Source organism: Mustela nivalis (assembly GCF_964662115.1).
Source record: "Mustela nivalis genome assembly, chromosome: 12".
NCBI lineage: Eukaryota > Metazoa > Chordata > Mammalia > Carnivora > Mustelidae > Mustela > Mustela nivalis.
The window spans coordinates 6,469,651-6,483,216 of record NC_139031.1 but is presented as its reverse complement, the minus strand read 5'-3'; the positions used below and the strand labels follow the sequence as shown (position 1 = coordinate 6,483,216).

Sequence of the window (13,566 nt, the reverse complement as noted above, 5' to 3'; positions counted from 1 at the left end):
GTGAGAGGAAGTGAAAACATTTTGGAAGTGATAGTGCTAACAAAATGGAAGGCACTGCTGATTCTAGAAGTATATCAAGGTGTCCTCTCCAAAATAAAACCTATGATTTTTTTAAACTGAAAATAGTCACTGAAGTTGAGTATATCCTGTAAAAATACATACATGTGTCTTCATTTCGAACTGGTTCTCCAGTTGCTGGATGCCTTTTTTTTAAAGGCTGGTGCAGTTTGGGTTTTGTAATCAGAGATCAATATTTGGGCAAGACAGTGTTCAGTAAGCCAACATGATCATTTTCACTTTCCAAGTCGAGCCCTGAAGGCCATTCTCTTCCCCCCAGAGCCTGGCATTTCAACATCAGATATTCTGTCTTGGATCAAACAAGAGGAAGAGCCCCAGGTTGGGGCCCCACAGGAGACCAAGGAGAGCGACATGCACAAGGGCGCCTATGCTGGTGAGTGAGGAATCTGAGATGCCCACACCCAGCCTCTGCTCGGGGGGCAGGACCAGCTGGGGAAGCTCGGGTCATGAGCTTGTGGGAGGGGGTTGTGGAGGCCAGGAAGTGGAAAAAGAATGGGAGCAGGGGAAATGCTCTAGGAATTTAGAGATGAAAATGAAATCAAACTAAGATGAATTTTAAATGAGAAAACACACTCTTTTAAGTATAAAAACAAAGTAGATTTGTTAGAGGAAGAAAAAGAAGTGCACTGGGAGGGACCAACCGCACGAGAACGGGGAAAGACGCAAGAACATGGGAGATCATGTAGAAAAGAACCGAAATGGGAGGAGACCAGCCAGAGCAACAAGAGTGTCCTTGGAGAGGCGCAAGTGTCGCCGAAGTGCTGTCCCTCGGGACAGACGGTGGTGGCAGAAGCAGCAAATCGCTTCTTTCCAAGAGCCTGAACTTCAGCGAAATTTTGCCTTCTGAATTGTAGAAGAGACTCTTGAGGCCAGAAGGAACCCGTTATATGACTTAACGCAAGCTATTTTTAAAGATCTTCTATTCCCTATGTTCTTTTAGACTCTAGGAAACAGAAATAAATAACTGTTTCTGTTCCTCGGGTATTTTTATCGGGCACACACACATCAGTCCTGGGCATGCCTACTGTTAAGTGTCCGCGGTGAGTGGGCCGGTGACTTCTATAAAAGAAATGAGTTTGGAGAACATACGTCAGTTTTAGTTTGGATGTCCGGATAAGGCCCGCAGCAGGCTGCGAAGCCAGAATTGGGCCCTACAGGATTAGTGTGATAAGGCTGGGCATACTTCGGGAAGTCGGGAAGACAGGGGTGCGGGCTACAAAAGGGAGGGCAGCCTGAGCAGAGATGCAGAGGCAGAAACAGGGACTTCGTTTTCAGGGAAAGCAGGGAGCGCTCACAGGAAGGAGTTATCTGGCAGACCCGAGGGGAGTAGGAGTGGGTGAATGCGGAATTTTAGGCCTTGTCACAAAAGGGAACAGAGTCAAAGGCCGGGAGCAGAGGAGAAACCTAGCGAGAGGAGCGCGGGCAGCGCGGGCAGGGCGGAAGCGGGCGTTTCTCCCTTTCCGAGCGGGGGCCGGAGCAGGCACCGCGGAGAGCTCTCTGATGATTTGCCGCAGGGACCGTCCAGGCCTTGATGCTTGTCTCAGATCGCCACCGACTTCCTCTCTGGGCCGGTTACAGCTCAGAGCGGCCTGGGGCAGCCGGGTAGCCTTGCGTGGAGCCGCCACGAGGCCCTGACCGCTGCTAGCAGGTGTGACTCTGAGTCCTTTCTTTCAGATGAAGATCTCGTCATCAAAGCCGAAAGCCTCGCCAGAGCCTCCTTGTGCCCAGAGGTCCCAGTCACCTTCTCTTCACCACCGGCCGCGAAGGATCCTTTTCCGGATGTGGCTTTCAAAAGCCAGCCGTCCGCCTCCATGGCGCCTTTTGGACGTCCGGCCACGGACCTGGCCGAAGCCTCCGAGGGCCAAGTGACCTTTACTCAGCTGGGCAGCTACCCCCTGCCCCCTCCCGCCGGGGAGCAGGTGTTCTCGTGCCACCAGTGCGGCAAGAGCCTCAGCCAAGACATGCTGCTGACCCACCAGTGCGGCCACACCGGGGAGCACCCCCTAGCCTGCGCCCCGTGCCCCAAGCACTTTCCCCCGCAGGCCGAGCTCGGTGGCAGCTCCCAGCCCCACGCCAGCGAGACGCCCCCCACCTGCCCGCACTGCGCCAGAACGTTCACGCACCCGTCGAGACTCACCTACCACCTGCGCGTCCACAACAGCGCCGAGCGCCCCTTCCCCTGCCCCGACTGCCCCAAGCGCTTCGCCGACCAGGCGCGGCTCAGCAGCCACCGGCGCGCGCACGCCAGCGAGAGGCCGTTCCGCTGCGCGCAGTGCGGCCGCAGCTTCAGCCTGAAGATCAGCCTCCTGCTGCACCAGCGGGGCCACGCGCAGGAGCGGCCCTTCTCCTGCCCGCAGTGCGGCATTGACTTCAACGGCCACTCGGCCCTGATCCGCCACCAGATGATCCACACGGGCGAGCGGCCGTACCCGTGCCCGGACTGCAGCAAGAGCTTCATGCGCAAGGAGCACCTGCTCAACCACCGGCGGCTGCACACGGGCGAGCGGCCCTTCAGCTGCGCGCACTGCGGCAAGAGCTTCATCCGCAAGCACCACCTCATGAAGCACCAGCGCATCCACACGGGCGAGCGGCCCTACCCCTGCGCCGACTGCGGCAAGAGCTTCCGCTACAAGCAGACGCTCAAGGACCACCTGCGGTCGGGCCACGGCGCGGGCTGCGGGGCCGACAGCGACCCCTCCGGGCAGCCGCCTGGCCCCCCGGGACCCCTCCTCCCGGCGCTCGAGGCCCCCGGCCTGGCCGCGAGCACCGAGGGGCTGGAGGCCAGTCAGTGGTACGACGGGAGCGGAGGGGGCGTTCTGTGAGCCTCGCTCCTCCGGGGGCTGGCTGTGCTCCGCTGTTTCCCGCGCCCGAGAGCCCCTCCACGCCCTCCACCCCCTGCAGCGATCGCTCTGCGGCTCGGCTCGCCGGCGACTGGGGATCGCAGACACTTGACTAGGGACATGCTGGAAGTTTGGAACTTCACAACATCCCAAGAACACATTTCGAAATCCGGAAAGACCTGGAAGGGAGCCAGGCATCCTTATCTTTACAGAAGTATTACCTAAGCAGAAGTTATGTAAGAGGGGTGCAGAGAGGTTGGAAAGCGAGATTTGGCCCGGGTTAGTCCATCCCAGGGATAAGTTGATACTGTGGCTCTCGGTAGAGACAGGTGCATGGGAGGAGCCTCCAGATTTGGAAGCCCAGCATGAGGCGTGAGGGTGTTTCATAGAAACTCATTGATTCCCTGATGGTAAGATGGTGGTTAGAAGAGAGTGTTGGACCCTCGGGCAGTGGTACCGCTTCTCCCTGGCAGCAGCTTAAAGTCGACTCCTGTGCTCAAGCGCTGTCTCTCCCGGAATGGTAACGCAAGACTGCCTTCCTAGGTTTCCTAGATTAATTCTTCTGATACACTTTGTTTAATTTGGGTGGAGAGCAAGAAGTCTGACTTTTAAAGCTTCTTAAGGAGAACGGGTCTTCGAATAGTTTGATTTGCAGAATTCAGGCTTTTACTGGCATTTAAACTACTGGGAACATTTTCCGAGGTTCTGGTTTAAAAAGTGGGAGCAGTGTTCTCCGAACTAGCTTTAAAATCTAGGGAGCCCAGAGAAATTTCAGATCAGCCTAAAATGTGTGCCTGAACCATGTTTCTTATAAGGAGTCATTTATGTCCAATTTTTCTGTATTTGCAAGCTAATAAGCTGATTTTTCCGTTCCTGGTGTCTCGTGTTCTTGACAGTCCTCAGCAGAAAAGATCACAGCACTTTCCGGAAGCATGATGGAGCTTCAGAAAATGCCAGTGGATCTCAGCTTTCATTCCCCCATTTGTGACATGGTGTTATAATGCGGCTTTCCTGAGCCAGCAGGGCATGTGTTCACCCCTTCTGACTCTCCCCATTGGCATTGGGCAGATTGAGGAACTCTCTAGATCCCTGAGCACTAAGCACTACATACAGACGAGGATAGCCTCTTGCTGCTTGTTCTGCTTTTACGGATCTTGGCGACCATGTGTTCTTTTGTCGGGGACGTTCAGTCAGAGGAGAGCATCTGAGTGTGGTCCTCCTCCTCAGTGGCTTTGCAGTGGGGCATAAGTCCCTTTCCCTTTAGAGATTGCAGATTTTCATCTGCATAATGAGGCCGGTGGAAGGATTAAAGTGAGCTGCTAGAAATTAAAAAAAAAAAAAAATCATAAAACTCGTGACATACTTCTTCTGCCAAAATTCTCTATCTCTGGCTTCTATCCAGGAAAAGCCAAATAAGACCCCCCAAATCAGAGCAGAGACATTCTTGTTGAAACTTGATTGAACTAGATTTGTTTTACTTGCTGGGAGCCTGGGTTGGGAGACAGAGACGGCCCTAAGTCTTGGGCAGTAAAGCAGTTTATTCCTATACTCTGTTTCCCCTGGATCCTTCCAAGATGCCTGGAAACAAGGTCTGCAGGTACTTAGAACACTTTCTTGATGAAATGATAAGGGAGAGACCCATTTTCCCTTATCACCTAGCTCAGCCTTCACCGGGCCTACCTCTGCCAAAACACACTAGGAAAAAGTGTTACCCTAGCTAGCTTTGCTCCCGGGAAGGCTCTGTCTGAACATGCAGCTCTTTAGGATGACCACATTTATGGAACATCTGCTTGGGACAGTCACAGCACCAGGGGTCTGGGAGACCTAAGAAATGGGTGTGAGACCTAGTCTGCTGCTGTAATTTATAGTTTAAAGGTGATAAAAACAAAACAAAACAAAAAAACACAAAAAAATAATATAGAGCAAATCAAGATGACTGATGCAGTCAAATGCTCTTTCCTGAGCTATATCCCCTCAAGATGACTGATGAACAGAACCCTGGCATATTGGGATTAAGAGCTTTCTAGCTAGAATCTGGACCCATGCCATGCGTAAATGTGGGGGTTCTGGGGTTCCCAAAGCCAGGGTTCCAGCTTCACTGCTGACCCACTAGGAACTTGGTGTGCAACCCAGCTCCGGATTGCACCTTGGTCTCCTAATTAAAAGGGAGAAGAATCAAAGCGTTATCTTTAGGTGGTGAGCTCCCTTTTCTGGAGGCATGTAAACATTTGCCAGGGTATGCTTGAAAAGGGCTCCTATGTTAGGTGTGATGTTGGTCTAGATAATATCAGAAATTCTTTTTTACTCAAAGATTGAATGAGGACACGGAGCTTGTTAATGAAAGAGACCTGTGGGTTAAAATGCTGCAGATGGATCCCACAGTCCTTTCTGCGAGGAACTGTAGCCAGCAGGGACCCAGACTTCAGCAGGCTGGGAACACGGTTCACATACCAATGAGGCAAGAGCCGTGAAGCTGAGTGAAAGGGAATGGGCAGGGCCAGGCCAGAGGATGGAAGTGGGCGTTCTAGACCTCAGCCCCACACACCCCAGGGGTTTTCAGCTGTGCATTCCGGGCCCCTTTCCCTGCACCCGTCCTCCACCCGGTAGAACTCCAGGCCAGCTGGCGAGTTTGTTTGCTTAAGATTCAAGGGCAGATACATAAAATGTGCTCGGTGGGAAAGTTAAGTCCAATGGAAAGGTTTCAGTGTGTGGAGACGCTTGGTCCGGCAAGGACTCTGGGAGAACGCGTGCGCTTCATTGTAGTTGAAGTACTGAGGGTTGGTTGTCAGGACGAGACAGGAGAGAGGAGAACCCAGAAACGTGCCCCTCATCGTGTGTCCCCCCTGAGGCGAGGAAGCCCATCTCACACAATAGGCCTCTCTCCTCAGAGTAGATCAAGATGTCACTATGACCAGATTCACTCTGCTTACTACGTGTTTCATGGTCGCCATTAGATGAGCCTCTGTTTCAGCCACAGATGTGAAAATAAATGGAAGTCGATTGCCTGTCTAGAAAGTGAGAGAAGTCTCTGATCCTTTTTGCTGGATATTTGATACTAGAAATACCATAGCTGGGCTCTGGCTAGAGCAGTGCTTTACATGACTTTCTCAACATTAATAATAACTGCAGAGTTCCCGGTGGGAGCCTCTTCTGGGCTTCTTTTTGGCGCATTTTGGAGAGACTTGGATGACCTATGCCTAGCTCAACCAGGATCAGACCCTATGGCTTACTGAGGAATAATAAATGTTCACCGTCGCAGTTCCTTTAGCCATTCCAAACGGGATGGAAAACCCAGTTTCTGCTCACATTGTGTCTCAGGAGAGTCAGGTAGCCCAGGCCTGCTCCCCACCTGTCACCATATCGCAGCTGCTTGGACAACAAAAAGCTATCTGGGCGCTGCTCAGTGGCAATGCCTAAAAGCCAGCCTTTCCCCAAATGGCTTACAGGGGAGGAACTCTTACCATCAGATTTGTTTTTTCCTGTGTGTTTGGTGGATCTGCTCTGTTCACTTTACAAAGGAAGCACTCGCTCCTCACAGGGTCTGTGTACAAGACGGTCTTAGACCAGGGAAGTGTCGGGCTCTTAGCAGCTAAAAGACCTCAAGTGAGGTCAGACTGGCAGGGAGTGGAGGAGGGTGGGGGAGTGCACAGACACTTAACTTGAGGACACACGTGGGCGAGTACAGCGAAATGGGCCTAGACGCTGAGTCAGACCTGTTCTCAGGTCCTGGCATCATCACAAGTAACATATGTTACTTAACCGTCAGGAGCCTAGTTTCCTTATCTGTAAAGTGAGAACAAGGTCTGTGTCTCAGAGAGAAAGGAAGCCGGTGTGAAGTCCTCAGCACAGAGCCTGCCACAGAAGGTGTCACTACGGCAGCTGTCACCAAAGGTGTCCAGGACCGACCGGACAGACGGCCAGGTCCGGACCGCTCTACTGAAGCGTGTACGCCATTGCCGGATGTCTCAGCTTTCTGTCTGCCATCTTCTCTGGTGTTTAACCTGTCCTCGTGCCCTGTCTTCTCTGTGCCTGCTGGGTCCCACAAGGTCCCATGTACCGGGACACCATGTGGCTCTGGTTCTTTTGTTCTTCAGATTCTGAAGCAGGAAGCTAGCCCAGTTCCTCCTCTACCAAGTCACACAAGTTTCTAGCCAACACTTGGGTTGGCTGCCCTCGGTTACAGGTGCACCTTGGTTCAGTCCACTATAGTAAGGAGGAAAGGGCCTGTGTTCCCGCCACCAGCGTCCGTGGGCCCGGTAGAGTCACTTGGGAATAGCAAATGGTGGCCCAGACTGCACTTCTAGTATTACTAGGATAGGCGAGAGTCTTCGTTTCGCCTGTGAGAGGGTTCCTCCAAAGACTTCTACTTCATTCGGACTCTCAGAGACCAGTGCTTCTTGTTCTTAGAGTAAAGGACCTGGAAGGTACTATTTATATATCTTGCAAAAAGAGCAATCTCTCACTTTCTAGAGGGTTCCTCCTCCCTTTATGACCCTTCTCTAGTTTTCTTTTTGAACGTGTAACTCTGGTCATAATCATAACACATATCCACAAGGACTTTCGTCAACTTGGTCGAGTTGCCTCTTCAAAACAAAAAAGTAATTCACGTTGGGACCAATCAACTGCTAAAGAAGGCAGATTGACAGAGCACAGTCCAGGAGACCTCAAAAGCAGTGTGCTGTCACTGCCATGCTTTCAGACATCGCCAGGTCCATTTCAAATATCTGACAAAATCTCATTGAGCTATGTGGCTTTGTGTGTGTTTATCAGCGAAGCCAGTATTTACCGTACAATCTTATTCTGAAAAGTAAGCTACCCAAGAACAGAGGCCACGTCTTGTTTTGTATCCCTCCTGGGCCCCGTGCTGGGGGGACGTGGGTGCTCAACACATGATCGCCCAGTGGGAAGACCCCCCAGGGTAGGAGTGAAGAACTGGGTTCCGGTCCTTGTCGAACACTAACTGCCTACTTGGTACCGAGCAAGCCACTGAATTTGTGTAGATCTCATTTTCCTAATTCAGATGGAACACGATGGTAATACCCAATCCCTTCCAGCTCTAAAATCACAGAATTTAAGATTTTATGTCTGAGTCCTGTGTTCCTTGTCTGGTTTCTCCCCACCTTCTGCCCTATTGAGATTGCTTTGACGCAGCAGAATAAACGCCTTGGAAAGTTATGATCCCTAGAATCTTATCAGTACTCCAAAGCCACACAAACTGACAAAGTTCTAGCGAAACTATAAAATGTTGTTTTAAATACGCAATATGCATTTCATTGCATTTGTTTAAAGCATAGGAAAATAAAAAGACCTACCAAAAAATAATGATTGTTCTAGGGTACTGGGGTCATTCGGTGGTTATTTTTCCCGTGTTTATAATGTGAAATGTTTTTTATACAGCATTTGTAGTACTTTACAAGAACAAGGATTATTGGAATGGAAAAGTTCTTGGAAACGAACTCAGGAGGCCAGAGTTTTAATTGTGCATCCGTTTTCTAATTCCTAGCATGAGGACAATACCCGCTCGACCAACTTTACGTAGGTGTTGGGACGCTCAAATGAGGAAAGGTCTTCAGAAGTGCTTTGAAACATTCCAGGCCAGTGAAAGTGTTGATGTAGTTAATGCAGAATTACTTGTCGAGCAGTTTAACAATTTCCTGGATGTTTCTGATGCTTCTCTTCATTCAAGACTGGGCAGTGATCGTTCCTTTACTCCCAGTTTGCTCGCCTGTGTTGGGGAGAAGCTAGCCCGAGGTTACAATCTGGGGAGCAATGGGACAAAAGCAGTATGTGTGAGGAGAGATTAAAAACCAAGTGCTCCAGAAAATGTTGAGTTGCCCTATTTAACATGTTGACTTGTACCAGCAACTTGTGCAAGATAACTGGTTTACATACCCGAGGAATTATAACGAGTTAGGAAGGCAGGCATGTTACTGGAGAGATTGGGTTAAGCAAGCAGAAAGCAGTACATGTAAGTCAGTTCTTGGCTTTGAATTACAGTTTAAAAAAATTGTGTAAGAGAAACAGTATCTACAAGCCAACCTCACCGAGTAAACAGCAGGATAAAAACAATGGACGATAATTAAATCAATCCTACATTTAATAACCACTAAGTAATAATTCAGGATGTTCATTTCTGCATGGTGAGCCCATGAGGCTGGGACAAGCACATGGGGAGGGAGATGTTACACTGGTTTGTTCTTGGCTGAACATTAGAATCATCGGGGAACTTAAAAATATTTATGCCAGGGCCCACCCTGGCAGGATCTAATTTGCCTGGGGCAGAGCCTGAGTGTTTTGTTTGAGTTCCCCCACATGATTCTAATGTGCCTGCAAGTTGAGAAGATCATAGAAAGTGAGTTCTTGGACTGGAAGTGACCAGTTAGCCAGCTTTACTGGAGGCTAACTGGACTGTGGGGGGCTGTGGACTGCAGATTAATAAAGGGCAGATGAATCCGGTTTGGGACGTCGTAATTTAGTAGGAAATCAGGCTATGAGAATTGCTGTGGAAAAAGTTCTGACTGATCTCTATAGTTAAGTTAGGACCTCTAGAGGCCTTGGGAAAAGCAGCATTCACTTCAGCCGTGCCCACTGCTGGTGCTGTCCGGAGACCTGGTCTATGAAACACTGGTGGGATCCCACCTGAGCACACATGGGAACCGGAAACCGGGAGCTGCACGGGGGCCTGCGCTATACCCTGACTTCTGTTGTGGTGACGCTGGCAGATTGCTGAAGAATGAAGAAGGACCATGGTGATGTCATTACCAGCTCGGATTTAACAATAACACGTGGTTTCACACCCTTTTTGTTGCATTTAGAAAAGCCAGTATTATTCTGTATGTGCTCCAGTCTTGATTTTGAATGAATTTTGGCCATTTTTAGTAATCAAATCCACACTCAAAAATTGAAGAGATACCCATTGAGAAGATTCGAGAGAACATACTACAGTTTTTAATTCCCAGCACGAAACCTGTGTCCTGCCTATGCAGGGTTTCTAAGCCCTAGGTACTGTTGGGATAGAACCCTTGAGCAGGGCGCCTGGGTGGCTCAGTGGTTAAGCCGCTGCCTTCGGCTCAGGTCATGATCTCAGGGTCCTGGGATCGAGTCCCGCATCGGGCTCTCTGCTCGGCAGGGAGCCTGCTTCCTCCTCTCTCTCTCTGCCTGCCTCTCTACCTACTTGTGATTTCTCTCTGTCAAATAAATAAATAAAATCTTTAAAAAAAAAAAAAAAAAAAAAAAAAAAACCCTTGAGCAGCTAACTCAGTCACCCGAACAATTACATGTTTATTACAACGGAGCAAAGTACCACACAGTCATTAAGAACCAAAGAAAAGCCAACAAACTTCACTTGTCTACTGTGTCAAGACTTGTAAAAAAAGGTGATGAAATGCCTATTGGAAGTAGGCTGAGAATAAACTCAGGAAGGAAAAAGTAATTTCTCTAAACTTCCTGAAAAGCAGGAATTTTCAGAAGTTAGTGAGAAAGAGGGAAAAAGTGTGTGTACGTGCACGTGCATGGGCAAAACTTAAGTTTGAATAAAAAATGTTGGTAAAAGGCGGATCTGAAAAGGCAAGCATGTTGAAAACTCATCAGTGAGAGCAAGCAGACCTAAAAACTGTGTGATACAAAATATATATATTTTTTAATTTATTTGACAGATCACAAGTAGGAAGAGAGGCAGGCAGAGAGAGAGGGGGAAGCAGGCTCCCTGCTGAGCAGAGAGCCTGATGCAGGGCTTGATCCAGGACCCTGGGATCATGACCTGAGCTGAAAGCAGAGGCTTTAACCTACTGAGCCACCCAGGCACCCCTGTGATACAAAATATTTTACTGTGATCCCCACATCAACACTTTCTCCCTTGTCTAAATAGTGCCCTCCCCTCTATAAGCCCTGCCTCTGACTCTTAATCACACTTAGGATGCCGATGGCTTGGACGCCTACCGGTTCCCCTTCCTTTGGAGGTTGGCATAACTAGATCCTCAAGTGAAGACAGCAAGTTGTAACCACAGATAGGTCAGTGGGTGAGGGGAGCTGAAGCTGCTCTGCTTTTCTCTTCCCATGGATTATTGTCACTAAGCCGGCTTGTTAAATTAGGCCTGAGGAGACAGCAAGACAGCAGTGCAAATCTGGTTACACTGTTCACTTAGCTGCGTGAATCTGGAGGTTTCCTTTCTGAAATGAAGCTTGGAGCTGTTGGTGGGGCTTGGAGCGCACGGGAGCAGCAGTAAGACTTAGGTAACGACGGACACGTGTATTGGGGTTCTCCAGAGAAACGGAACTAAAAGGATATGCAGCCACCTATGAGTTGACATTTACTCTAGGAATTAGCTCTTGTAATTAGGGAGGTCAAGAAGTTCCATGATCTACCATTTGCAAGCTGGGTAACCAGGCAAGCCAGGGGTGGAATTCATTCTGAGTGCAAAGGCCCAAGAACCAGGACAGTGAATGTCCAGAGGCAGGAGGAGGCGGATGTCTCAGCTAATCTGCATCCCCTCTGCCCTCAGTGGATTGGATGTCACTTTTTTGAGTGCCTCTTCTCTGGTCTTTGGATTCAAATGCTAATTTCTTCAGGAAACACCCTCACGGGCACACCCAGAAAAACGTTTTACCAGCTATCTGGTCATCATTGGCCCAGTCAAACTGATGCATAAAATTAGCCATCGCGACCCATAAACCTTCAGGAATTCATGTATTCCCTCTCCTTTGGCCTCTCCCGCATACTCTGGTTCAGCATCTATCGCTTCGAATTCCCTGTCTAGAGTACTAGCTCTAGAATCCTAGCGAGGAGATGAAAAGCAGCTCCCACTGAGAGATGGACGGGCCAGTCCTGGGTCCTTCCCTTGTGAGAGATGCTCATTAATACTGACACCTGACATTTTATGATCCACGTTGCCCAGGGGCGCTGACTCTGCTCCTCAGTAATTTAGACAACTGCCTCACAGTTACCCAGTGATTCAGAGGAACAAGCCTAGTGACCCGACAGCTCTCCTAGGACAGGATCTCTCCCATCCTAGCCCAGCTCCCAGCCCTGCCAGTCCTTTGGTCACTGGAGTACTCAATAGAGGGTCCGTGGGCCAGTGCAGCTGCAGGATCCCCTTCCTCACGCCCTTCCTGTTTTCCTTCTGGGAGATGCCCCCTGATCCCCACTGCTTCACGTCCCCCCGCTGCAGCCACTTTTTTTGTGGCCTGCAGTCTCTAGGCATGGCTGTTACAGAACCGCTCTAGTACAGCGAAACCCATGCACTTAACTTCTGTTGGATTTGAGTCGCTTTGTGTATGTCATGGCAATGAATGCAACTCTGGCCCTGGGCAGCCGCTCTGACTGCAGGGGTTTCAGGTGTGGCGGGCTTCGTGAAAATCTGCCCTCCGTGAAGGAACAACACGCAGCGGCTGTCCTGTGATGGTGACTTACTGTGTAAGTCGGTTATAACTAGTGTTATAACTAGTTTAATGCTTGAGGATTTTAACTGTTTTTTACTGAAAAGATGGCTTAAACCATTGGGGCTAATCCAGCCTCTCTTTCCCACCTTTAGGAAAGCGAGAAGATGATTGTTGATTGGTGGGTCAGAATATGCACTCTGAAATGTGTCTCACTTGGGGAAATAAATTTACCTGGAACTTTTCACACTCTGTTTGTCTGGTTCCCCTGACAATAGTGGACGTGGTTTTTACAATCAAGGCACAGCCTGTGGCCAGGGAATGGAGGGGAGGCCATCACGGACTTCTAGGAACATAACCGTCACAAGCCTGTAAACCGCTTGAGGATATGGGGGTCCACAAGATATTCATTCTGCATCTGGATGCCTGACAGAGAAAGCACCTGGTAATTGTTCTGAATATGATGCTCTAAGCACACGTCTCACTTGGGCGGGTAATGCCCTTTATTTTACTAAGCAGTGGGACCAAAGGGTACCCGCCTGAGGTAATTGTGTGGTAGGTCTGCCTCTACACAGGGCAGTAAGTAGCTCTGGAGATCTCTGTCCTAAGAAGATAGGAACCAGTCATTTAGGAAAACAGAGTAGCCACAATTTTAAGGATGCTTGTAAGACTTATCTCTGGGGGGTAACTACCCTTGCTGGGTGCCTGTTATGGGCTAAGCACTGATCTCACCTCATTTGACTGTACAGCTGCAAAGTAGACATTATTTGCTTCATTTGTATTTGAAGAGACTTAGGGAAGCTCAGAGAAGTGAAATTGCTCACAGTCTCAACTAGAGAGCTGTGATTTGGGAATTTAATCTCAGGTATATGCAAATGTAAAGCCCACCTCTGCCTAAGCTGTACCTGGGGCCTAGTAGCTGCTCAATAAATATTTGTGGAATGAAGGGGTGAATTTCCCGCCCTCACCCTCTCTTCTCCAGCGGCCTCCCTGGGCCTTCCCCTGGTTCCTCCTCTGATTTGGCTTGATGTTTCAAAGTGATGTTGACCTACATTTAAAGGTTTTGGCAGAGCCTGCTGTTAAAATGCCCTGCGCCTTACTTGGGAGGGAGAGTACCGTCCTCTTCTGACACATTAGCCCATATCCCTTCTATATCAGCCAGACCAATGCAAAGGCCTGGAATTGGTCCCAGTAAATTTGGACTGGGGAGGGAGAGAGGGAGGTAAAGCCCGCAAAGGCAGGAGGGAAGGGCAAAGGCCAGGATTCGTCTTGC

The 13,566-nt window shown here is 49.5% G+C and overlaps 1 protein-coding gene across 1 annotated transcript in view; it reads left to right on the top strand.

Moving 5' to 3' along the window:
- The window catches only part of ZNF398 (zinc finger protein 398), a 31,620-nt gene extending 23,527 nt beyond the window's left edge, over window positions 1-8,093 (top strand). Inside the window, exons 5-6 of the mRNA XM_082693536.1 lie at window positions 338-451; window positions 1,753-8,093. Of these exons, the coding sequence (XP_082549662.1) occupies window positions 338-451; window positions 1,753-2,900 (1,262 nt within the window). The 3' untranslated portion in view covers window positions 2,901-8,093. The remainder of the gene's footprint in view (window positions 1-337; window positions 452-1,752) is intronic.
- Window positions 8,094-13,566: the final 5,473 nt, after the last annotated feature.